Source organism: Giraffa tippelskirchi, chromosome 1, assembly GCF_054371585.1.
Source record: "Giraffa tippelskirchi isolate mGirTip1 chromosome 1, T2T-mGirTip1v1.2.pri, whole genome shotgun sequence".
Taxonomy (NCBI): Eukaryota; Metazoa; Chordata; class Mammalia; order Artiodactyla; family Giraffidae; genus Giraffa; species Giraffa tippelskirchi.
This window is the reverse complement of record NC_137275.1, coordinates 24,969,737-24,995,140: the sequence shown is the minus strand read 5'-3', so window position 1 is coordinate 24,995,140 and position 25,404 is coordinate 24,969,737. Positions and strand designations below refer to the sequence as shown.

The following is a 25,404-nucleotide window of genomic DNA, read 5'->3' as shown; positions in this document are numbered from 1 at the left end:
AGAACATTTCTGTCACCCAAGAAGTTCCCTCCTGCTCCTTGTAGTCTCCTCTCCCTCACCTCTTGCTCCTAGGAACTACTGATCTACTACATACCTCTCGCTGTGCCTTTTGCATGATATCATATAAGTGGAATTATATATAGCCTTTCAGTCTGGTTTGTTTTACTTAGCATAATCTGCACCTCTATTAGAATTATCTGTTTATAAATTTTTATTTTGGGGTATTAAAACTGATATAAAATGCTGCAGCTGCTCTGGAAAAATAATTTGGTTATTCAAAAGTTTGAACACAGAGATACACATTACCAAGCAATCGCCATCCCAGGTTTATGTATCCCAAGAGAAACAAAAGCATATATCCACACAAACACTCGTACACAAGGGTTAATAGTAACATTATTCAGAATAGCCAAAAAGTGGAAACAACCAAAATGTTCATCGATTGATAAAGAGATAAAATCTGTTAATCATACTATGAAATATTATTCAGCAATAAAAAGGAAGTGCTGTTACATGCTACAACATGAATGAACGCTGAAAATATGCTGATAAAGCCAGTCAAAAAATACCACATATTTATGATTTCATTCACAAGAAGTGTTCAAAAATAGGCAAATCCATAGAAATGCAAAGTTGTTGCCTATGGCTAGGGGGTTTAGGAGGAAATGGGGAGTTGCTGCTTATGGGTATGGCGTTTTTTTAAATTTAGTGATGCAAATGTTCTAAAACTGATTGTGGTGATGGTTGTACAAAGTTGTGAATATACTAGAAATCTCTTAATTAAATAGATGAATTGTATGGTATATGAATTCTATCTCAAATTGTTAAAAAAAAAAAGCTATATTTTTCTTTTTGTTTGAAATAAAGTAACTTTAGAATTAGCTCATTAATGGTTAGACAAATGAATCTATTTGACCTTTGTGCTTTTTCCGCTGTTGGATCTTTAATAACTTTCCCAATTGCTTCTATGGTGTTTGTCTATTTAAGATTTTTTCTTCTGTAGGTCAATTTTAATAATTTCCATTTTGCTAGAAAATCATCTAACGTCTAAATTTATTGCCCTGAATTCCACTGTGGTATTTTCTTATTCTCTTGTGTATGTATGTGGTATTATCTCCTTTCTTACTTCTAATTTTTCTTTTCTGTCTTTAGGCTCATGAGATGAGTCTTTTTTCCCTTCTTCAGATTCGTCTTTAGCCATTTTAATGGTCTTTTTAAAGAAACAGCTCTTCAACTTATTTCTACTATAATTAATTTTTTTCTGCTTCACTCATTCCACATCATCTTTATTTCCCTCTTATTGGCTCCTTGTGGCTTATCTTGATAATATTTTCCTAACTTGAGTACTAAGTTCTCTATTTTTTGCATCTTGTATCTTTAAAAAATGAAGTTTTTTTCATTTAATTTAATTTCAATTTCATAATAATTTCAAGTTGGTATTCTTTTATTTCCTTGTTAATTTGCAAGTTCTTTTGTTGCTTTTCATTCATTAATGGTTATACTCCCTTTTCTAGCACTCAAAATCTGTATTTTTCTTCTATTTTTATGAAAACTAGATATTAATGATCTGAGGCATACTTTTGCTACATTATAAAGATGATTCATTTTCTCATTGCTTTCCTCCTACCCTCTCAATAAAATGCAAGTTTTAGAATATTTTGACTTTCTTCACCCAATCCTCTCCAGAGATCTCACCTCAGAGTTCTAAGTTTTAATGAGAAAGTTTGGTACTTTCAAGACTATTATTATTTCTTTTTAGTCTTTTTTTTTTCCTATTGCAAAAATCCATTATTTTAGCACTTCCATCATGTATATAGTCTTATAAATGTTGAAAAAAAATTCCAAATCACTACCTGTAAAGTTCTATGGGAAAGGTCCATAAGTTTCCTCTTGTATTGTGCAATTTTGGCCATGGTTGTAGTTTGATTCTTCTGTAATTCACCAATATCTTCAGATATTATCTGTTTAAAACAATTTTTTAAGGTAAATAAAGTATCAACTATTTATTAAGTTCACTACATGCAAAAAATGAGCCTGAGATTCATCTCTCAAAATACAAACTCCTTTAAATCTACTTTTGTATTTCTTCCACTTTTGTACATCTAAAAGTTAAAACGTACCATTCAAAAATTTCTTTAGAGCTCCAGGAACTTTAGTGATGAGGCAAAGTGTATAGAATAATAAAACATATTCTTCAGAAGTAATTAAGGAATTTGAATATTATGGAACAGAGCCAACAACCAGGCCATGAAAGTATAAAAGTTAAGATCTATAAAGTGACATGCAGGAGCCTTAAGAGACAACTGAATCTAACTACTTGAAGAAAGTATAGTATACACTGTGCTTAGTTGCTAAGTCGTGTCCGACTGTTTGAGACCCTATGGACTGTAGCCCGCCAGGCACCTCTGTCCATGGGGATTCTCCAGGCAAGAATACTGGAGTGGGTTGCCATGCCCTGCTCCAGGGCATCTTCCCAACCCAGGGATCAAACCCAAGTCTCCTGCATTGCAGGTGGATTCTCGACCGTCTGAGCCACCAAGGAAGCCCTGTATAGTATACGGTCCAATAGTAAGTTTAACAGAATACTATGGAGAGATACACTCAGAGTGGAGGGAGAAAGGAAGGATATTAATTACACAACTGAGACATTTTTCTGTCTCTGCAGATATTTAATTTGTTCTTTGCTTGGCCTAAAATCCTACTGTCCTACCTTATGAAAGTCTTAACCGTACAGCATGTGTTAAAAACCTAGTTCATTAAAGCTTCCCTATCAAAATTTACCCCATTATGATTGTTCCTATCATAATTAATCATTCTGTGACACTGGCTTATATTGAGATGTTATAAGTAAGAGGGTAAGAACATTGTACAAGACATCTTTTAGCATGTTTACCTACACATGTCACCTTTTAAGGAAACTGCAATGCCAGGCCATGTTGAAGGGACACAATTAGGTGACCAAATTTTATATTACATAACCCAGGCACCCTCTCCATCCCAATTTTGAAAAGTTTGCAGGGCTTCTAGACAACAAGAGTAATTATTATTCTATAGTAGCAATAGTAAGAAAAAATAGAAATGTTACCATTCACAGTCTGTATTGACAAACACTAAAACAATCTAGCAATTAACCAAGAAAAAAGGCCTACGATTTTTAAAATTTATTTTAAAACTATTACAAGACACAAGAGACTTCAATGAGAAAAGGAACATGTTCATGATAGAATAATATTAAGACTCAATTATATATTTAATGCAATTCCAACTAAAATTCTAGCATTTTGACAAAGTCAATTCTAAAACTGTTACAGAAGAATGAAGATCCATAAAGAGCTTTAAAAATGTGAAAAGAACAAAGGCTGGAGATTCACTCCACCACATATCTTTAAAATATACTGCAAAGCTATAAGAGTAAAAAAATGTGAAACTGATTTAAGAACAGACTATATCACCTATATATGGGAACTTGGTTTGGTAAATGCTTTGATAAAACATTGAGGAAAGTAGCTTTTTTGTGGATAACACTGGAAAAAATAAGCTACTATTTAGAGAAGTTCATATCATATAGTATATATAAAGTGAATTCCATGAGGACAGAAGACTCAACTGTGAAAGGTTAAACTCTACAATAGTAGAAAAAAAACTGTAGACTCTAAAGATCTTGGATGAGGAATGATTTCTTAAGAAAATTCCCCAAAAAGAAGACACAAGGCCAACAAAATAATGGCTAACATTACATTAAAATTAAGATTTTCATAAACAAGACTGTATTTATGGCACAGGGAACTATATTTAATATCCTGTGATACACCAAAATGGAAAAGAATATGAAAAAGAATATATAAATATATATTAAAAAAACTGAATCACTTTGTTGTACAGGAGAAATTAACACAGCATTGTAAAGAACAGCAAAATAAAAGTCTTCAACTATGGACACTACATACAGAATCAGCAGAGAAATAAGAAAAGTAGGAGATTTTTAAAATGTTAGACGATGGATTAAAATCTGGAATAAAAGATGAACTCCTGAAATTCAAAAAGAAAAGATATGCAGTCCATCAGAAAAACTGGCAAATGATATGAACAATTTTAATTCTAGACCAAATGACTAGATACGTGCTGCTCTCTCTTTCCTGTTGAAGATAGATGTAAAATGAACAAAATGCATGGGCAACCATCTGAGGACTCTGAATGTGAAGTACCATTGAACTAGCAGTGAGTTTACCATTATTTTGCCCTCAGTTTGTTTCAACACAGCCCAAAACCTGGAAGTGGGCATCATGCTGATAACTCCAAGAAAAACCTATTACCTCTGGTACAAGGAGATACATTATGGTATACAGACAAGAGTTTCTCACTTTTAACACTATTAATTTGGGCCAGATAATTCTTCATTGCAGTGGTACTGTTCTGTACACTGTAGGATGTTCATCAGAATCCTGGCTTCTACCTGCTAGATAACTGTAGCACACACCACCACCATGACCACAAGCACTACCCTCGCCCAGCTCTAACAACCGAACAAGTCTCCAAATACTGCCAAATGTGTCCTGGGGGACAAAATCATCACCACACACCCCAATGAGATCTACACTCAATCAATCACTAAAACAAATGATAGGTGAAATGACAATAAATTAAAAACAGAATACTAAAAAATGTCCAAATAACCCAGAAGAAAACAAAAAAGAGGAAAGAGAGGAAAGAAAAAAGAGCAGTTAACAGTAAGATTGTAGGCCTAAATCTAAATTTTATGCTATCTACAAAAAACTTACTTCAAACATGATAAAGGTAAGTTAAAAGCAAAAGGATGGAAAAGATACAAAATCACTAGTCAAAAGAAAGCTACAGTGGCTTTATTTGATATCAGAGAAAGCTGACTTTCAAGCAAAGATAATTGCTAAGCATAAAGAGGAACATTATGGTATATGCCAAAAAAATGTAACAATCCTAGATACATATGTACCTAACAGCAAACCTTCTAAAATATGTGAAAGGAGAAAAAGACAAATCCATAACTACAGCTGCAGACTTCAACTCTCCTCTTAAAACAGAACTTGTAGGGCTTCCCTGGTGGTTCAGTGGTTAAGAATCCGCTTGCCAATGCAGGAGACATGGGTTTGATCCCTGATCTGAAAAGATCCCACATTCCACGGAGCAACCAAGCCTGTGCTTGAGAGCCCAGGGGCCGCAACTATTGAGCCCATGTGCTGCAACTACTGAAGTCTGTGCACCACAAGAGAAGCCACTGCCGTAAGAAGTCCACATACCGCAAAACTAGAGAGTAGCCCTCGCTCTCTACAACTGGAGAAGCCCATGTAGCAGTGAAGACTCAGCACAACCAAAGATAAACAAATTAATTAAAAAAAAACAAACAGTTAGTAGAAAAATCAATAAGAACTTAGAAGAACTGAGCAATCTATCAAATGGATCTCACTGACACCAACAGAAGACTCCAAGAATAGCAGAATACACATTCTTTTCATAGGCCTATGGGTTAAAACCTTTACAAAGTTAAAAGAACTGAAATCATACAAAGTTCTCTGACCATAACAGAGTTAGACTAGATAACAACAGAATAAAAGGAAAATCTCCAAACACCTGAAAATGAAACATACTTCTAAATAATCTATTAGTCAAAAACCACAATAATCAAATAGAACCATCAAGGGAAATAATATTTTTAATGGCATCTCCCTGGTGGTCCAACAAACAGTTAAGACTCCGAGCTCCCAATGTAGGGGGCCTGGGTTCAACCCCTGGTCAGGGAACTAGGTCCCACATGATGCAATTAAGAGTTCACATGCCGCAACTAAAGGTCACACATGCCTCAAGGAAGATGGAAGATCCTGTGTGCCGCAACTGGGGCCCGACACAGACAAATAAAATTAAATTAAAACAAATATTTTTAATGAATCAAAAATGACAAATACAAAATTATCAAAATTTGGGGGATTCAGGTAAAGCAGTACTTAGAAGAATGCAAAAATAGGAAGTCAGGAAACACCTGGTGTAACAGGCAAATTTGGCTTTGGAGTACAGAATGAAGCAGGGCAAAGGCTAATAGAGTTTTGCCAAGAGAACACACTGGTCATAGCAAACACCCTCTTCCAACAGCACAAGAGAAGACTCTACACATGGACATCACCAGATGGTCAACACCGAAATCAGATTGATTCTATTCTTTGCAGCCAAAGATGGAGAAGCTCTATACAGTCAGCAAAAACACGACCGGGAGCAGACTGTGGCTCAGATCATGAACTCCTTATTGCCAAATTCAGATTTAAATTGAAGAAAGTAGGGAAAACCACTAGACCATTCAGGTATGACCTAGATCAAATCCCTTATGATTATACAATGGAAGTGAGAAATAGATTTAAGGGACTAGATCTGATAGACAGAGTGCCTGATGAACTATGAGCAGAGGTTCGTGACACTGTACAGGAGACAGGGATCAAGACCATTCCCATGGAAAAGAAATGCAAAAAAGCAAAATGGCTGTCTCAGGAGGCCTTATAAATAGCTGGGAAAAGAAGAGAAGCAAAAAGCAAAGGTGAAAAGCAAAGATATTCCCATCTGAATGCAGAGTGTCAAAGAAAGCAAGGAGAGATAAGAAAGCCTTCCTCAGCGATCAATGCAAAGAAATAGAGGAAAACAACAGAAGGGAAAAGACTAGAGATCTCTTCAAGAAAATTAGAGATACCCAAGGGAACATTTCATGCAAAGATGGGCTCGATAAAGGATAGAAATGGTATGGACCTAACAGAAGCAGAAGATATTAAGACGAGGTGGCAAGAATACACAGAAGAACTGTACATCATGACCCAGATAATCACGATGGTGTGATCACTCACCTAGAGCCAGATATCCTGGAATGTGGAGTCAAGTGGGCCTTAGAAAGCATCGCTACGAACAAAGCTAGTGGAGGTGATGGAATTCCAGTTGAGCTATTTCATATCCTGAAAGATGATGCTGTGAAAGTGCTGCACTCAATTTGCCAGCAAATCTGAAAAACTCAGCAGTGGCCAGAGGACTGGAAAAGGTCAGTTTTCATTACAATCCCAAAGAAAGGCAATGCCAAACAATGCTCACACTACCGCACAACTGCACTCATCTCTAGTAAAGATGAGTAAAGCATTACTAGTAAAGTAATGCTCAAATTTCTCCAAGCCAGGCTTCAGCAATACGTGAACCATGAACTTCCAGATGTTCAAGCTGGTTTTAGAAAAGGCAGAGGAACCAGAGATCAAATTGTCAACATCCACTGGATCATCGAAAAAGCAAGAGAGTTCCAAAAAACATCTATTTCTGCTTTTTGACTATGCCAAAGCCTTTGACTGTGTGGATCACAATGAACTGTGGAAAATTCTGAAAGAGATGGGAATACCAGACCATCTGATCTGTCTCCTGAGAAACCTGTATGCAGGTTAGGAAGCAACAGTTAGAACTGGACATGGAGCAACAGACTGGTTCCAAATGGGACAAGGAGTACGTCAAGGCTGTATATTGTCACCCTGCTTATTTAACTTATATGCAGAGTACATCATGAGAAACGCTGGGCTGGAGGAAGCACAAGCTGGAATCAAGATTGCTGGGAGAAATATCAATAACCTCAGATATGCAGATGACACCACCCTTATGGCAGAAAGCGAAGAAGAACTAAAGAGCCTCTTGATGAAAGTGAAAGAGGAGAGTGAAAAAGTTGGCTTAAAGCTCAACATTCAGAAAACTAAGATCATGGCATCTGGTCCCATCACTTCATGGGAAATAGATGGGGAAACAGTGGAAACAGTGTCAGACTTTATTTTTTGGGGCTCCAAAATCACTGTTGATGGTGACTGGAGCCATGAAATTAAAAGACGCTTACTCCTTGGAAGGAAGGTTATGACCAACCTAGATAGCATATTTAAAAGCAGAGACATTACTTTGCCGACAAAGGTCCGTCTAGTCAAGGCTATGGTTTTTCCAGTGGTCATGTATGGATGTGGGAGTTGGACGGTGAAGAAAGCTAAGTGCCAAAGAATTGATGCTTTTGAACTGTGGTACTGGAGAAGACTCTTGAGAGTCCCTTGGACTGCAAGGAGATCCAACCAGTCCATCCTAAAGGAGATCAGTCCTGGGTGTTCATTGGAAGGACTGATGTTGAAGCTGAAACTCCAATACTTTGGCCACCTCATGCAAAGAGTTGACTCATTGGAAAAGACCCTAATGCTGGGAAGGATTGGGGGCCAGAGGAGAAGGGGACGACAGAGGATGAGATGGCTGGATGGCATGACTGACTCGATGGACATGGGTTTGGGTAGACTCCAGGAACTGGGATGGACAGGGAGGCCTAGCGTGCTGCGATTGATTCCATGGGGTTGCAAAGAGTTGGACACGACTGAGTGACTGAACTGAACTGAACTGAATAGCATCAAATGCCTTTATTAAAAGTCTCAATACCCTAAGCTGCTACCTTAAGACACTAGAAAAAGAAGAGAAAAATAAACCCAAAGCAAGTAGAATAAAGGACACGGTTAAGATCCAAAATTTATGAAACCATAAACAGAAAACTAGAAAAAAAAAAAATCAATAAAACCAAGAACTTGTTCTTTGAAAAGATCAATAAAATTGACAAACTTCTAGCAAAACTGACAAAAAATAAGCATAAATAATAGTTTCTTTGTCCTTACTTTGAAGAATTTTGGTCACACCCCATTTATAGTACTACGCACAACTCATTTTAAAAGTGATGCCAATAAATTCATTGTACCTAGTCTAAGGTAAGGCCTGGGTATCATGTAACATTCAAAACTCATGTTGGAATTTTTAGCCAGAGAAAATACTAAGAAGAAAAAATGATCATGATGTTCAAATATCTATAGGGATGTCATAGGAACATAGTGATTACCTACAAAGCATGCTTGAGAAAATGGATATAAATTATAACAAGACAGATTTTGAGTCAACGTAAGAAAGAGAACCAGCATCAATCAGAGCGAGCTGACAAAGAAATGGGTTGCTTCATAAAACAGAAGCGTTTCATTACTCAAATGGAGTCTGAATGAATACTTAATTAGGAGTTCCACATAAAAGGAGCTAGAGGGGACCTCTAGAACCTTTAGGCATTTGATTACAAAAGTCTGCTTTATAAAATGTTAAGATTTAAGCATTCAGTAATTTAAAATTTACTTCATTAACCTATTATAATGCACTATGACAACACAATCATAATTGTAGCCCTCATTGTCATAAGGCCCCATAAATAAAAGTGTTTAATAATCTTTTCAATTCCAGCCAGAGAATCCATAAGTCTAATTTATTTGCTAAAGTCAACAATTCTAAACTCATTGTTAGATTTACATGATTTTTGGAGGCTCTATAAATAAATAAGTTGGGTAAAAGTATAATTGTTAATTTGTAGTATACACTATATTGTTTCTCATAAGACAAAACAGTAACTAAAACACATGGTAAGAACAAAGGTCTGTAACCCCTCTACTACTCCTAGGGCCAGAGAATGAAGCTCGATTCTTACATCTAATCTGGTCTGATGCTGCTTAGTCATCTGATCTTGAACCTTCAGTCTTCGAAGAAGTTCTTTGAAACCCACCATTGGTACAGGAATTAACCTGAAGAAACACAAATGGTCAATTTTCAGGCCAAAGCCTGTATTATTACAAAATACAAGATAAGATTTTCATAATAACATTCCTGTAATTCACATTTCTAGGGTTAAAAGGCAGATCTATGACTATGAAATCAAGTGTTACACCACAGAGATTTCATCCAATCTAATTTTATGAGTAAGGAAATACAGTGTGGTCAAAAACTGCAGTATTAAATGCAAATATATAATTAGGGCACTATGACTCAGATTTTAATCTTTTTACCACATGATGCAGCCTGATTATAATCAACATTCTTTAAAAAGGAATGAAAAGGAAGATAAACTCTCTTTAAATGTAAGAATTATAGTTAACAGCTTCCATCTGCTTCCCTGGTAGTAAATATTAGTTTGTATATAAAAACTAGATGAAGATACACTTACTTTTCAGAATCAGGGTTATCCACCTTGGCTTGTTCCCAGATAATAGGATCAACACCTACCATAAAAAAGAAATATTTTTTCTAAAAAGAACGATTTCCCATTTTTATAATATGTGTATGGGAAAGGCCCTCCTAAAGTGAGACACAAAACCTGAAATCTATAATGAAAAATGATTCTCAAATATGACCATAACAAGAACAAAAAATTGTTTTGTAGGATAAAGCTAAAAAAAAAAAGTACCTCAAAAGCAAGTATCTATAATAAGATAATAGATTAATCTCCAGAATATAGGAAGAGCTCCCCTAAATCACAAAGACAAAAAATTTAATAGAAAATGGGCAAAGAACATGAATAGGTAATTCACAAATATTATAAACGTGGCTAATATACAAAAAGCTAGTCAACTTTAGTAATAGGGAAATGTAAATGAAAGTAAGTATTAACTTTTTGCCAAAAGAGTGGAAAAATTCAAGACTGATTATCTTCATTGTTGGCAAATAGAGCAGAATGAGAAAACATTAGAAAAATAAAAAATGTGAGGAAAAGTAACACATTCCTATTATGAATGTAAATGGCTGAACTTGCACTGGAGGGCAATTTGGCAGTACCTAACAACAATACATCCTAAAGGAGATCAGTCCTGGGTGTTCATTGGAAGGACTGATGTTGAAGCTGAAACTCCAATACTTTGGCCACCTCATGTGAAGAGTTGACTCATTGGAAAAGACCCTAATGCTGGGAAGGACTGGGGCAGGAGGAGAAGGGGATGACAGAGGATGAGATGGCTGGATGGCATCATCAACTCGATGGACAAGGGTTTGGGTGGACTCCGGGAGTTGGTGATGGACAGGGAGGCCTGGCGTGCTGCGATTCACGGGGTCGCAAAGAGTCGGACACGACTGAGTGACTGAACTGAACTGAACTGAACAACAATACATAAAGTACTGCCGACTCTCTGGTATCTGCAGAGGGTGGGGTTCAGGACCCACCCCACTCCCTGGGAATGCTCAAGGCCCTTGTAAGAAAGGGTATAGTATTAATAATATTTGCATATAATATTACACCCATCCTACCATACACTTTAAATCACTTGTGGGTTACTTATAATACCTAATACAATGAAATGTTATGAAAATAGCTGCCAAGGTGCAGCAATTCAAGTTTTGTTTTTTGGAACTTCCTAAAATTTATTTCCTGCTTTGGACCTGTGGTTAGATGAAGGTGCAGATGTGGAACCTGCAGATGTGGAGACCCAGGAGACAGAGGGCTGAGTGTATACATAATCTCGACTTGAAAATTTCACTATCAGGGTTCTAAAAAAAAATACATTCCTGTGCGTTTTAAGACAAGTTTACAAGGAGGTTAATTGTTACATAGTTTATAATAGTGCAAAGGTAGAAATATCTAGAGGTTAAATACAGTAAGGTACATCCACAGTATTCCATGCAGTTTTTTAAAAAGAGTAAGATTTATCTTTATGTACTGATATGGAAAGCATTAAGGAATACTATAAGCAAAAAGGCATGTTGTAGTAAATGTGTAGTTCAGAATTCCTTTTTCAAGGACTTTATATATAAATACAGATAGAAATGCTTACACTAAAATCAAAGATAAAGAATTGATAAAGTTCAATAAATTATTAATAGTAGTTACTTCTGTGGAAGAGAGGTAAAGATCTGTCACTCAGTCAATTGAGATATGCCATCTGGAATCTTTTACGGTGAGAACACATTCAGGTTTTACTTGAATATTCAGTTAAAATAAGAGATAAGCTAGACAAAAATAAAATATTAAGAGTGAATTATCTTTGGGTAGATGGATTATGGGCTATTTTTCTTTAATTCATCATCGCCCAACAAAATTTCTAACAAACATAATTAGCTATACAATACAAAAAATTAAATAAATGAATAAGTACAATAAGAACATTCAAACCTATGTCCCAAATAAGCAGACGTGATAGGCTGACATTGGTTTCATTAACACTAGTAACCAAGCAACAGCTCCCCAATAGAGGAAGCATGTACTTCCAAACTTTCATTCCCTCAACTCCATGACTCTGGAGACATACCAGCAGGAGGATTCTGTAAAAGCTGTTTGATCTGTGCAGGAGAAAGCTCTGTCCTAGTCATAGAAAGGGTTACACCGAGTTGCTGCAATTGTGTTTTAATATTGGTTTGTTCAAAATGGGCATATAGCGTTGTAGCTGGAACTCTTCTTGAAGTACCATTTGGAGAACGCTCAACAACATAAATGACAACTTCTGTCCTGGGGGAAAGATAACCAAGTTATAAAATACGGAGCATATAACTCACAGCCACAAATATTAACGCATTATGTGATTTTAGAAGGGTGCTAGCTGAATTCAGAAATGAGATAGACAAATAAGATATTATCTATAAAGGTATGCTTAGCTGCAAGTTCTATTTTAATTTTTTTTCCCCACCAGAATCAAGAAGTACTTTGGAGATTCTGTTGAAAATTAATGGGTTGCTTCATTGCAGTTTATAGAACAAAAAGTAAAATCTGTTTTCAGTTACTATATCTCACTAATAATTCTTCTAACCCAAAATATTCTAAAGCAAATGTCTTGCCACTAAGTATGACAATTATACACAGGACAAGGGAAGTTAATAATATTTATCCATGAATGAACATGAACAGTAATCAGTTAAAACATTGCAATAACATCTTTGTGGCCCCTGATTTGCACACAGCCATGATTAATGTTTCCTCCTGTCTCTAAATGAAAAATCTAAGAAATTATTAGCATCTAATAAGTTAAGAAACCCAAGATTAAGAAAAAGACTTTTAAATAAATGTTTCTATAAATACTGAAGAATCACTAGCTGAGAAATAATATTCTGCTTTGAGATTTAATTTGTGCTTTGTGTTGATCACTCTCTTTGAACCAAGGTACACAGAAACATATGGCACATTCAATGTATACTTACTGATCATCTGGCAATGTTTTAATACCCTCTACGTTTACAGTAAGGGTCTGGTTTCCTCCCAAAACTTTATGCAATGATTCTACCAATTGCTGTTGCTGGCTTCGAATATCTGTTTCTTTTTTGTTGAAAACTAAAACCACTAGCCCATCTTCATCTTTATTATTGGGCATGCAACTATAACCTACAGCCTGTGGAATGACAAAACAATATCAAAAACATGTACAGATCTCAAATCAAGTGTTTAATATTAACAGCTTACTATCTGCTAAAATGGGAAAAATAGCTTAATGTGTGGTAATGAAGGAACTATGTAGTGATTCCTTCTGCCACTCTGTGCCCTAGAAGGTCACAAGATTACAAAGAGAAACTTTCTTACCCAAGAATAACAGAGAGAGTGAAAATTTTCTCTCCTACAGAGTAACTAAATAGCTTTCTCCTCTGAAAAGCTGATACCCATTGTTGGGTGTTTCTGAACACTGTGGAAACAACTCTTCATGCCATAAAAATGACTACCAAAGTCATGGATCAAAATGTAACTTACTTTTTACTATCTATCTGACTCATGGAATCTTAAGCAAAGTTTAAAGATATATAAAGAAATTATTTACTAAATAAATACTTTTTAAAGTACCATAATAACACTATCAACTTATAAATGCTACAAAGAATGTCTACATTATTTTATGGTTTCATGTAATACAGAACAGGTTAGCTGTTTACATAATATTAAATATTACAAACTATACCTTTCTAAGAATTATTCTTTTAGACAGAAGTCTTTTTTCTCTTTTGTCATCATTTATAATGCAATTTTTAAAAAAGAATCTAAACTCCCTTTAGATTACTTCATTATGCATTTTACCATATGTATATTAATATAGCAATTATAAAAGAAAAAAGTAAATTGTTATATTCAACCTATGTCTATTATATATCTCTTAGTATTAAAATTTCAACTATATACACTCAAAAGACATACTTTCTTTTTGCAGAGTGATGAGACAGATATTCTCTAACAAGATAGGTTGGTCCCTTTTTGTTGCTTAGCCATGTTCAATGGTCTAATTTTCAGCCTTGCAATTCCAAACACCGGCTTATAGACACAATGATTAGGTTTAAGAGGCTGACATAGGCCAACAAAACTTGAAGAATATGGGAATATGCAATGATTCTTTCCACCAATCTGTGCCTTAAGGTCACATAATTATAAAGAGAAACTTTCTTACCCAGGAACAACATAAACCTAGAGAGTGAAATAAAAATTTCCTCTGGATTGCCACATAAACTGAATTGTAATACATTAATTTTTTATGAAAAATACATCACCAAGCTGACCTAATTACTCTCATTGACTGATGAGCAGAATGTCTAAGAAGTTAAATTCAAACAAGAAAGCTGTTGTGGTAGGCATGGAATCAGAACAAAGAAAATGGACCATACTGTTGTAACGGCTTTCACATCCAGCTAAATTCTAGTTTTGGGTCTCCCCTTTATAGGTGCCAAGCAGACCATTTAACATTTTTTCCTGTTAAAAATGACACTCCAGTCACACTTTTCTTCAGTCATATCCTAGTCATCTCAATCACACATACATAAGAAATTACTCAATTTTATATTTCTGCATTTTTAAAACAAAAGTGTTACTGTACCATGTTCAACGAGTACTAAAAAAAAACCAAGCAATTGTTTCCTTAGTATTATTTTAATCCAAATATCACATTCTCTCATATACTCTTCAAGTGATGATCAAAAGCAGTATCGATACCTTAAACCGGCAAAAGGGATTTTCTAGTGTGAATTCCACAGGTGGAATGTTATTGTTGAAATATCCTTTTCCTGTTCCCCAAAAGGCTTGTAGTTGATTCCATTTTGCCAAAATAGCATCTCTCTCATCTCCCAGCAGTGTTGGAGCAGAAAGGGCACTTGCAGTATTTATCAGCTGGTTGGACTGGGCAGGAGCTTGTGTAGGCTGACTGAAGAGACCACCTAATGCTAAAAATTTACCCCCAAATTAGTTTTTTTTTAAATCAATCAATTCAGATCCTAGATACAGTTAGCAGTATAAACCCCGCCACCTCGCCCAAAAAGAGCCACATCTTAATCCCCAGAACCTGTAAATATGTTACCTTGCACAGAGAAAGGAACTTTGCAGATATGATTCAATTAATTAAGCTGAGACTATCCTGGATTATCAGAGTGAGTTCAACGTACTATAAGTGTCCTTAAAAGGGAAGAAGAAGGTCAGAGTCAAAGTGAGATTTGCAGATCCTATGCTGCTAGCTTTGAAGATGGGGAAAGAAGCTATAAGCCAAGAAATGTGGACTCCAGAAGCTGGACAGGGCAAGGGAATGGATTCTCCCCTAGAGCCTCCAGAAGTAATGCAGTCTTCTCAGTGCCTTGATTTTTGCTCAGTGAAACTTATTTCTGGTTTTCTGATCTCCAGAACTGTAAAGTAGTATGTTTTAAGTTACAAAGTTTGTGACACTTAGCTACGGCAATAATAGAAAACTAATATGCTAGGACAATCTTTATAATGTCAAACTGGCATGTCTAATATCATCTTAATGCAACCATTTCCATTAGACACAAATTAGATTCAAGATAGATGATAATATTAGACCCACACCAAAAAAAGGTTATAAAGTCTGTGAAGTTGCAGAACTATTTTTTAAACGACATTTACTACTGTTATATTTATACTATATATACTAACTGGAGGACACAAAATAAGCAAAAAGAATAATTATATCATTGTTACGTAATATCAGCTTAATAAACAATTTCCTTTTCTTAGTGCAAAGAAATATATAGTGAAAAAAAATCAACAAATGGACAAATCCTAAGCTAAAGCTTTAGCTGGCTGTGTAACTTTGGACAAGTCACTTACCTCGTGTTATAATTTAAAGGGCTGAGTTGTTAGATCAGTATTTCCAAAGTGCTAGATAAGTAAATAACTTTGGTACATGAAACTATAGATGTCAAGCAATAGTTGAATCACTAAATACGGTAAATCATATAACAAAAACTTCTCTTTTAATTAATAATATATATATATATAATTGTCATCTCATGTCATCTGCTTATCTCACTTTCTAACAAAGGGAAGAACAAATTTAAGACTCAAGAGCTTAAGCAAAGTTATCAAGCTGGAATTAACATTATTATATTTTCTGTGGACTTAAGTTCAATTATTGTTTCTTTATAGCAAGTGATACTGGTTTTCCATTTATAGCAGTAGTATTAACTTTTCTTTCAAAATAAACACATTTAATATCTAAAAGTAAATTGATTTAAAGAAAATTATTTAACAATAATACAAATAGTATGCAGAGAAAAGAAAAATCATGAATACCAAAATGATCCAAGTTTTAGGACCACTATATTGGATGACATTTAAGTTTTCTTTCAGCTCTAAAGATTTAAGTACCACAAGGCCAATGGGGCTTCTACAGGGCTAAAGAGAGGCTGCTGTTACCCTCCACATGAGTATTATTAATTCCCAAATGGGCATTTATGAAAATGGTAAAGAAGTGGACTAGAAGCCAGGAGACTTGAATATTGATTTACTATAAGTTCACTCTGTAGCCTCCAACAAAAAATTCCCAGGCTTTATCATCCTCAGTTTTTAAGTAAGATTAGCAAACCATCATCTGTACTAACTTACACTTCACATTGGATTCCAACCACACTAGTCTACTCAGAGTGCACTAGCTAGTAGGCATTTGAGAAACACAAATAACAAAATCTAATAGATTCTTTCAAAGCCTTACCATATTAGACTTCTCACACCATTCTATCTTTTCAGGGAGGGGCTTATGCTATTGAAAATCTTCAACTTCCATGGAATACATATCCTCCTTGAAAAACTATTCTCCCTTAGATTTCCTGACAATACAGTCTCTCCTGGTTTTATATATCGTACATATATGCTAATACATACTTTCATTCATTCTTGCACTATGTATTCATTTAACAAATATTTATTGAATACTTCCTAAGTGTCAGAGAGGCAAAAACTAAGGATGTGGTTGTAAACAAGACTGGTTCTTTAAACAAAATGAGCATATCAAACAAATATTCACAGTTGTGATAAGTGCCTCAAAGAAGTAGAGGCTCTGAGAGTCCTAAATGAGGGAGCCAATCAAGTCTGGGGCAGGAGGATCAAGAGAAGGCTATTCCATTAGAACCAGCTAAGGTCTAAAAGAAGTAGTCAGCCAGGCCAGGGGTAGCAGCAAAGAATAACAGCATGTGCAAATCTCTGTGTCAAAGAGGAGGGGAAGATGAGCTGGCAAAAGGAATATGGACTACTAAACAACAGGGTAGGAGAAAAAAAAAGACCAGACTATCACTGAAGCTGAGGGCTCACACTGGCCAAAAATGTGACAATCTCAGCATCAAAAAGAATAATGAATGTAACCAACTCAAACATAATCAATTTATTAATCTTATGCATTCAAAATGATAATTTTTAAAAGTAAAAGTCAAAAATTTAGAAAACTCTCAACTCCTTGGATACCACTGGAAATAATCAAGAACCAAAAACTTCTTACAAATACTATCAATTAAAAAGAAAGAATTCATTATGCCTTTCCTATACAAATTCTATTTCAGGGTGACCAAGCAGTCTTGGGGGAGGGAAGAGATGAAGAAAAACTCCTTTTACAGAAGAATTTCAGTGTGGAAGACAGGGCAGAATTAGAAAGTCACCATTCTGCAACTCCTAATAAAGTAACTGATTGCGGCAATGACCATCAGTTAACGAAACCATTAGGTTAAAGAATGATGGGGAACTTTATAGATTTAGCTCTCACCACCTGAACCAACTGGTCAGTCTTCGCATCTCTAAAGGAGACAGCCTCTTAACAGGAAGCACACAGCACCGCCTGCAGAGTATTCATGCTAAAAAGTCAAACTTAAGTCTTTATTACCTAAAAGCTAACTTCATTCACCAGAAATATGGGGCACAAAGTTAAATGATTCTACAAGGAAACAAAGAAATCTAGAATAGGGATATTTCACAGCACAACTGGTTCAATTTCTTCAATTCATGAGCCAGGTTAAAAAAAAAAAAAACCTTAAGTAAGAAACTATCTATACTAAAAAGAATTCTCTATACTAACAGACATAACAAGAAAGTAAATGTGTGCCTTTGTTTGGATCATGATTTCAACAAGCCAACTGAAGAAAACTTTACTGAGACATAAGGGGAAATCTGATTAAGGCCTGGGTATCAGATGATACCAAGGAGCTGTGAGTTGGAGTGACTCCATGGTTTTAAAGAGAAAAGTACAGTAAAGCAGTAAAATAAGGGTGAAATGGTATTTTTGGGGTTTGCTTTAAAGTACTTCAGCAATTAAAAAAAAAAAAACAGATGAGGAAGGAGAGAGAGAAAGCAAATGTGGTAGATTCTGATTTTTGTTCAATCTATTGGGTAGACCATGGGGTCATTTTACTATTCTATTTTTGTATGTTAGACTTTTCCACAATTCAAGAACAGTGGATGTTCAGTGGATTTGAGAGATTAATGACTTTAATTACTTGACTGGGCTTCCCTGATGGCTCAGATGGCAAAGAATCTGCCTGTAACGTGGGAGACCAGGGTTCGATCCCTGGGTCAGGAAGATCCCCTGGAGAAAGGGATATAATACCCACTCCAGTATTATTGCCTGAAGAATTCCATGGACAGAGGAACCTGGTGGGTTACAGTCCAGGAGGTTGCAAAGAGTCGGACACAACTGATCAACTAACACACACACTTGATTGGGTAAAGAAAGAATTTAGAAACCAAACAACGTACACTAAGAGGTAACAGAAGATAGCAGCAGGGGGTTACATTCTTCTACATCTGTTCCAAGTAGATTATGAAGGGGAGAAGAGAGTGAAAGGCACCAATAGCTGAAGTGAGATGTGAAATAAAACTTGTTTTGTTTTCATTGTTTAAAGAAAAAAGAAATTTCAGACTGTTTAAATGTGGATGAGAATACTCCTTGGATAGAGAAGCTGAAGACTTTTTTTTGGTGGGGAGTGAGAGGTGGAATGGGGCAAGGGGTTGCTGGGAAAAATAATCCATAGCACAAGGGGCCCCAGAAGGTGGGAGGATATGAGATCCAAAGCACAGGTGAAAAGAGAAAAGAATGGATACAGAGGGAGATAGAAGGTTTGGCAATGGGCAGCTGAAGGAATTACAATGAAGGCTTCTATTTTCTCTTTGAAGTAGAGGTCAAGGCCATCTGCTAAAAGTGAGAACAGAGAAATTTGAGATTTGAAGAGAATAAAGGTTTAAAATAACTTATAAACAGCAGGAGAATAATTTGAAAATAGAAACTTCACAGGATTACCAAGCAATGTTGAGGGCCCAACTTGGGTTGGTGATTAAGAATTTGGAGGTACTATTCAATCTCCTGAACTGAATGATTTTCTCAAGCAGTACCTAGATAGATACTGGGCTTACACAGGCTTCAGGTTGTGTTTTCAGGGAAATATGATACAAGGATAAGGAAGTTTAGCATCTTGGTACGAGTGACTGAAATGGAAGGACAAGGACTCTTAAGCTAGTTAGAAAGAACAGTGAAGGAGCTGATTGAAGTGTAGAAAAGTGTCAGTGGTCTAAAAATCAAAAAAAGGTCTAAGAACAGCTATGTTGAAAGTAGTTGAAAAGGCAGGCTTAAAGAGCAAAGGTTGTGGGATGTTTACATTAGTGAATTATGTAATTAGAACACTTTCAGATGTTGCCAAAGTCCAAGGTAAGAACTGTGGCTAAAGTGAAATGGAGGTCTTCGGAATAAAAGGTAGATGGTATGACTGTCTGAGTACATAAGTATGTGAATGCTAAAATAACTCAGATTGACAGCACAAGTTGAAAAGCAAAACTCAGAAGAAGAAGAAGATAGCGCTAAGTCGTGTTCGACTCTTGCGATCCCATAAGTTATAGCCTGCCAGGCTCTCCTGTCCATGGGATTCTCCAGGCAAGAATATTGGAGTGGGTTGCCATTTCCTTCTCCAGGGGAACTTCCCGATCCAGGAATTGAACCCAGGTCTCCTGCACTTGCAGGCAGATGCTTTACTGACGGAGCCACTCAGCAAAACTCAGAGCCAGCTGCCAGTGTTCAATGAATACAAGGTACTGTCCAGGAAGTCAGCAAATAACCGAGATCAGGCATATCAGAGACAGTGTAATCAGACAGCAAGTGCCTCGTACAAACAGGAGTTTTTAAAAAATGACGCAAAAAAGTTTCACAATCTTTGCAGAGTAAACTCGAACTCCTTACAACAGCAGGTCCCAAATTCACATTGTGCCAGGCATTCATGCCTTTGTCAATGTTAGTCCCTCTGCCTATAATACCCTTTTCTGACTTTATCCAACCATCTAAGTCCCTCAAGATTCGACTTTTCCTATACATTCCAAAGCACTTTGTATCGTGTATTTTAGTGCTTTCACACATATATTGATATATTTTTTTATAACTGAATGTTTGTTAGTCAATCTAATTGAAAGTTTGTTATTCCATCTCCTTATAGACTATGAGCGACCTTATAAACCCAGTACATATACCTTATATACCCCGAGTCTTGACATAACAACACACACTTAGAGGAGAATGAGCCCTTTTCATTCTGAAAATGAACAGCACCAGATTCAAACTCCTATTTTTCCAAAGAAAAGTAAGTGCAACTATAATAACATAGTTGAAGAGACTTCATGTCAAGAAACAAAGAAAAACCTTCATTTTTCCTCTCTTCTTCTTAACTATTTGGATTTCCATCTAACTTCATATTGTTGCAGGAGGAGAGTAAGAAAGATATATTATTACTTTCTTGTAACACAAGCATGAAAAATCCTATTATCTTCATTTTAGTGATTAGATAATTCTTGAAATTCATGTTTAGTAAGTTACTAAGCTTCAATGACTGAGTAGGGTGAATTCTATCCAATCAATAGAGTCACCTAAGAAAAATGAAACAGAAGTGATTTTAGGAAGTAGCAAATTGCAGAAAAGCAAAAGGAGCATTACAAAGGAAGTCAAGCAACCTGAATCTGTTTTCCTGTACAACATCTCAGAAGATGTATGGACAAGGCACAATTCTCTCAGTTACCTCTCTCCATCTATAAAATGGAGGTAATAGTTCTATTTCATAGAGTTCTTGTGATAATTAAACATACTAATATATACAAGATAAAGGGCTTCCCTGGTGGCTCAGTTATAAAGAATCTACCTACAACGCAGGAGACCCAAGTTCAATCCCTGGGTCAGGAAGATTTCCTGGAGAAAGGAATGGCTACCCACTCCAGTATCCTTGCTTGGAGAATTTCATGGACAGAAGAGCCTGGTGGGCTACAGTCCATGGGGTCGCAAAGAGTCAGACATGACTGAGCAACTAAGCATATAAGCATACATATATACATACAAGACAACCCTGGAACATACTGCCACACAAGCTAGTAAGGAAGCTATCAAAGACTAATGCTACACTTGTGTACCAACATGACTTGGAAACCAACCTGAAGAGGCTTACACTGGCTAAAGATGGAACAATTTAAACATCAATATGGAAAACAGCAATGGACTGAAAAATATCAAATCATTTAAATACTTCAGTTCCTGACATTTAAAAAAAAGGTTACCTTTGGAGAAGGATAGGGAACCAAATCTTTATTTTGAAAGCTAAGAATAAAGGGAAAGAATTATTCAAATAGTAGATGAGGAGAAGTTTCTCTTTACAGAAGTATTTCAACAAATAAATGGAAAAGGAAGCACATAGTTGGAATAAAACCATTTGGCAACCCCTAATGAATTAATGGATCTTGGTAATCATCACCAATGGCCACTGGTAACATCACAAAAAATAGAGACAAACAGACATTATATGCCTCTTGATAAAAAAAAATACAACACTATTTATAAAGTAGTCTTGCAAACAAATAAAAAACTGAATGATCAATATAAATAACCCCTTAGATCCAACGCAATTTATAAGAAATACAGAGGACAAAGGTATGTTAACTATACAAAAGGAATGCAATCATAAAGTCCTGACTGTCAACCTCTATAGGACAAATGATCTGATTTCATCAACAAATTGAAAAATAAAAAAGAAAACTAAAAAGGCGGACTTACAGAGATTTAAGACAAATGAAAGTGAACAATACTGTTCACACACTTGAGTAACAAAACCATAAAGAAAAGTAAGGAAGTGATCAACACAAAAGGCAAAACTATTTCCTTCGATGGAAATGGCTAGGAGAAGAATGTGGAGGGTTTCTGAGGTGGCTGGTTAGGGTCCACCTCCTGACATGGGCAGTGGTTACAAGGGCATTCATCTTATATACAAGCCATGAAACTATTTCTGTGCAGCTTTACATATCTGTGTTATTTTTTTACCAACAACAAAAACTTTAATAGAATGATACTAAACACAGAGGTCTTATAATCATGCCAATCTATCTTTTCCCCAGTTGCTATCATTATATTTGAACATGAGAAGCAGCTTTTGGAATTCTGTGGAATATGATATTTATAACTCCTCCAAAAAAAAGGTATCTACTCAAATGTTTTGAACAGTGCATTATCTACATTGTTATGGTTTCATATCTGAAAATGAAAACCTCTTGTACTTACTAGTCTGTTGCTGCTGTTGCTGCTGCTGTGTATTAAATCCTCCAAATCCAAGTCCGGTCCCCAGACCAGTACCTAAACCAGTACTAGTTCCAGTTGTTGTGCCAAAACCAGTCCCAAATCCAAAACCTTTGTTTTGAGTACTACCAAAGAATCCTTTGAATGAAAAATTAGCAATTTTAAGTTAAAAAAGATATATGATCTGTAGCTCATTTTCTTCTATAAATGATATAAGATATCTTCTTACCAGTAGTGCCTGTGTTAGCTGGAGTAGAAAAGCTGAATGCAGAACCCGCTGTGGTAGACGTTGTCCCAAATCCTCCAAACCCACCTAATTAAAAAAGCATAAATAAAATAGAAAGGAAGAATTTTTGAATACATATGAGGTAATTTCTTTTCCAAATTATATAAGTATTTGCTACAATGCAATATATACCTTTCAACTAAAGAGGTGATTAAGTTATGGCTGAGAAAACATGTTATGCCTATTTAGTTAGTGTTTGTGTAACAAACTAAAATGACTATGTATTTTTAGAGCAGGGGTTGCAAATTAAATTCAAATGTCTACAAGACATAGGGTGTTAATATTAATGAAATAGGCTAGATGTTTACTAACTGGTGGGACTGATCAATGTGGACAGTTTTTTTAATGGCAGCAGTTCCTAAATTCCAGCAGATGACTGCTACAGGAGAATGGTAGTTGAGTAGTGTTATATGCTCCCATTTTCCCCAAGAGAAATTGAAAAATCTAGATTTTTTTAATGTGAAATTTACATAATTTTAAACCCCAATTCAATTGGTTTTTTGCAACTAATTCAAATATTTTTAAGATGTGATAAACATCATATCGGCAGACTGTGTTGCGAGTTTGCAACCTTGGTTTTGGTGAATTAATTTATATTCTAACTTACATTTCTACTTAGTCTCCATCAAGACTAAGCAACTTTTCAAATTAAACATACCAATATAATGACTTTCATACAACAAGAATGTTACTTCTTGAAGAGATAAGGAAAAAAAAAAATCAAAGGCAGTAGTGGCCTCAAAGGAGAGCAGAGCCATCACCAGACCCTGCATCACAGTTTGGAAACTGACAGATACACAAATTTCATTTTCAGATAAATCTAAAGACAAAAAGTTAATCTTTACCGATGCAACTTGATATATGAGTGGAGTGGAATGCTAGCCAATCTAAAATTGCTTTTTCTCCCCTTACTGTTAGTCTTTGATTACCAATGTGATGCCGAAAAAGACTTTTAAGACAGATGTTTGAACCATTAGTCCTCTCTGAGTTATACTGCAGACTTTCTGGGATTCTAACTTTCAATCTCACATATTTCTGGCATAAGAGACAGAGATTCATTAATATTGTAATGTAAGAGATACAAGAAGGAAAAAAACCCACAGCCCATTGATAGTCATCATATGATTCTGACTGGGAAAATTATTCAAGAGTAGACCACATGTTGCATCCAGGCACAACCAAATACTCTATTTACTTGCAGATTCTACTGTGGTACTGCAAACTGTAAACATTTTGATAAAAATCACCTAAAGTACTAAATATTGTTCCTAATCTTTTTCATTACTTCTAAGTGTCACAGAAAAACTAAGATATATTCTGAATTGGCTATACGATAAAAGCATTGGTATCTTAACATGCTCCATAATATGAAAAATGTTTATTAATAATAATGGATCTGCTAGGATATAAAATTTAAAAAGTAAACAAGAATTTCAATCAGTCCTTTGCTGAAGACTAAGCTAATGAACATACGTAAAAGTAGTTAAAACAGTTATCACAACTCAAAACTTACAGCGACAACTCCAAATGAACATGAAATCAAGCAAATACCAACTAGTTTATTTATTGTTGTTGAGTTACAAGCTGGGTGGGTTTGTTCGGAAACACAAATTTCAGAATAATGTCTGTTTTACCCAGTGCCAATTTTAAGCAAAGAGGGAAAAGTAACATACCAAACAACAGTGATATGTGATCACTTTAAATATATCTTAATGATAACGGATTGTTTAATCTTTGGAATACTCAAGTATTCTTCAAAATGTTTTCAAATCAAATGCCAAGGTCATTTTCACACTGCAGTAACAAGTGACTGCACAAAATGCCAGACATCTGAAATAGGTCTTAGGGAATAAATCATGGTTACCAAATGCATATAATTGGCATGGGCATAAGTGGCATATGTTAGAGAATATGAATAATAAATTCATATACGAGCAGCTGAAGAACAAGACTTTTCTATAGGGTCATTGTATGCAAGGTACAGAGGTCTATTTTAAATTTTTTCATATATATATATATAGATACACACAGACACACACATTATAGTTTGTGTTTTGCAGAATTTTCAATGAGCTTCAAATGATCCATACAGATACAAAATCTTCATAATTATCTTTTTTAGTGCAAAGATGTCTAGCCTACCTTTTAGAAGTCAGTGCTATCTGAAAATGAACGGCTCTGGTCATTTCTCAAAAAATCCAGTGAAGAACTGGGGATTCTTACTATAATTACATTATCTTACAGAAATGTATCCTAATCTGCTCTGTTGATTAAAGAAAGACACTATTATACAGATTAAAAAACAAGACTGGCTGCTGCTGTTCGTATAAGATTTGTTTCTCTCAGGAAACACAAACACAATCAAATGAAATTCCAATGAAAGATGCAGGAAAAATGGGAAAAAAAAATGACTGCAGGAGTCCAAGAATTCCAGGAAAATGGGCCTGACTGTCGAACTTACATTTTGAAAAGAGATATTTAATAATTTGGAAGACGTAT

General features: G+C 35.5%; 1 protein-coding gene across 3 annotated transcripts in view; it reads right to left on the bottom strand.

Annotated features, from left to right (window-relative positions):
- The window catches only part of NUP54 (nucleoporin 54), a 32,288-nt gene that overhangs the window by 5,643 nt on the left and 1,241 nt on the right, over positions 1-25,404 (bottom strand). For 2 of the 3 annotated variants that reach the window (XM_081585264.1, XM_081585275.1), the window contains exons 2-9: positions 22,849-22,932; positions 22,605-22,757; positions 14,753-14,979; positions 12,988-13,175; positions 12,105-12,301; positions 10,034-10,088; positions 9,521-9,614; positions 1,854-1,961 (exon numbers count right to left, since the gene is read on the bottom strand). In XM_081585264.1, coding sequence (XP_081441390.1) covers positions 1,854-1,961; positions 9,521-9,614; positions 10,034-10,088; positions 12,105-12,301; positions 12,988-13,175; positions 14,753-14,979; positions 22,605-22,757; positions 22,849-22,932 — 1,106 coding nt within the window. The remainder of the gene's footprint in view (positions 1-1,853; positions 1,962-9,520; positions 9,615-10,033; positions 10,089-12,104; positions 12,302-12,987; positions 13,176-14,752; positions 14,980-22,604; positions 22,758-22,848; positions 22,933-25,404) is intronic. The other variant, XM_081585286.1, reaches the window with a different exon arrangement.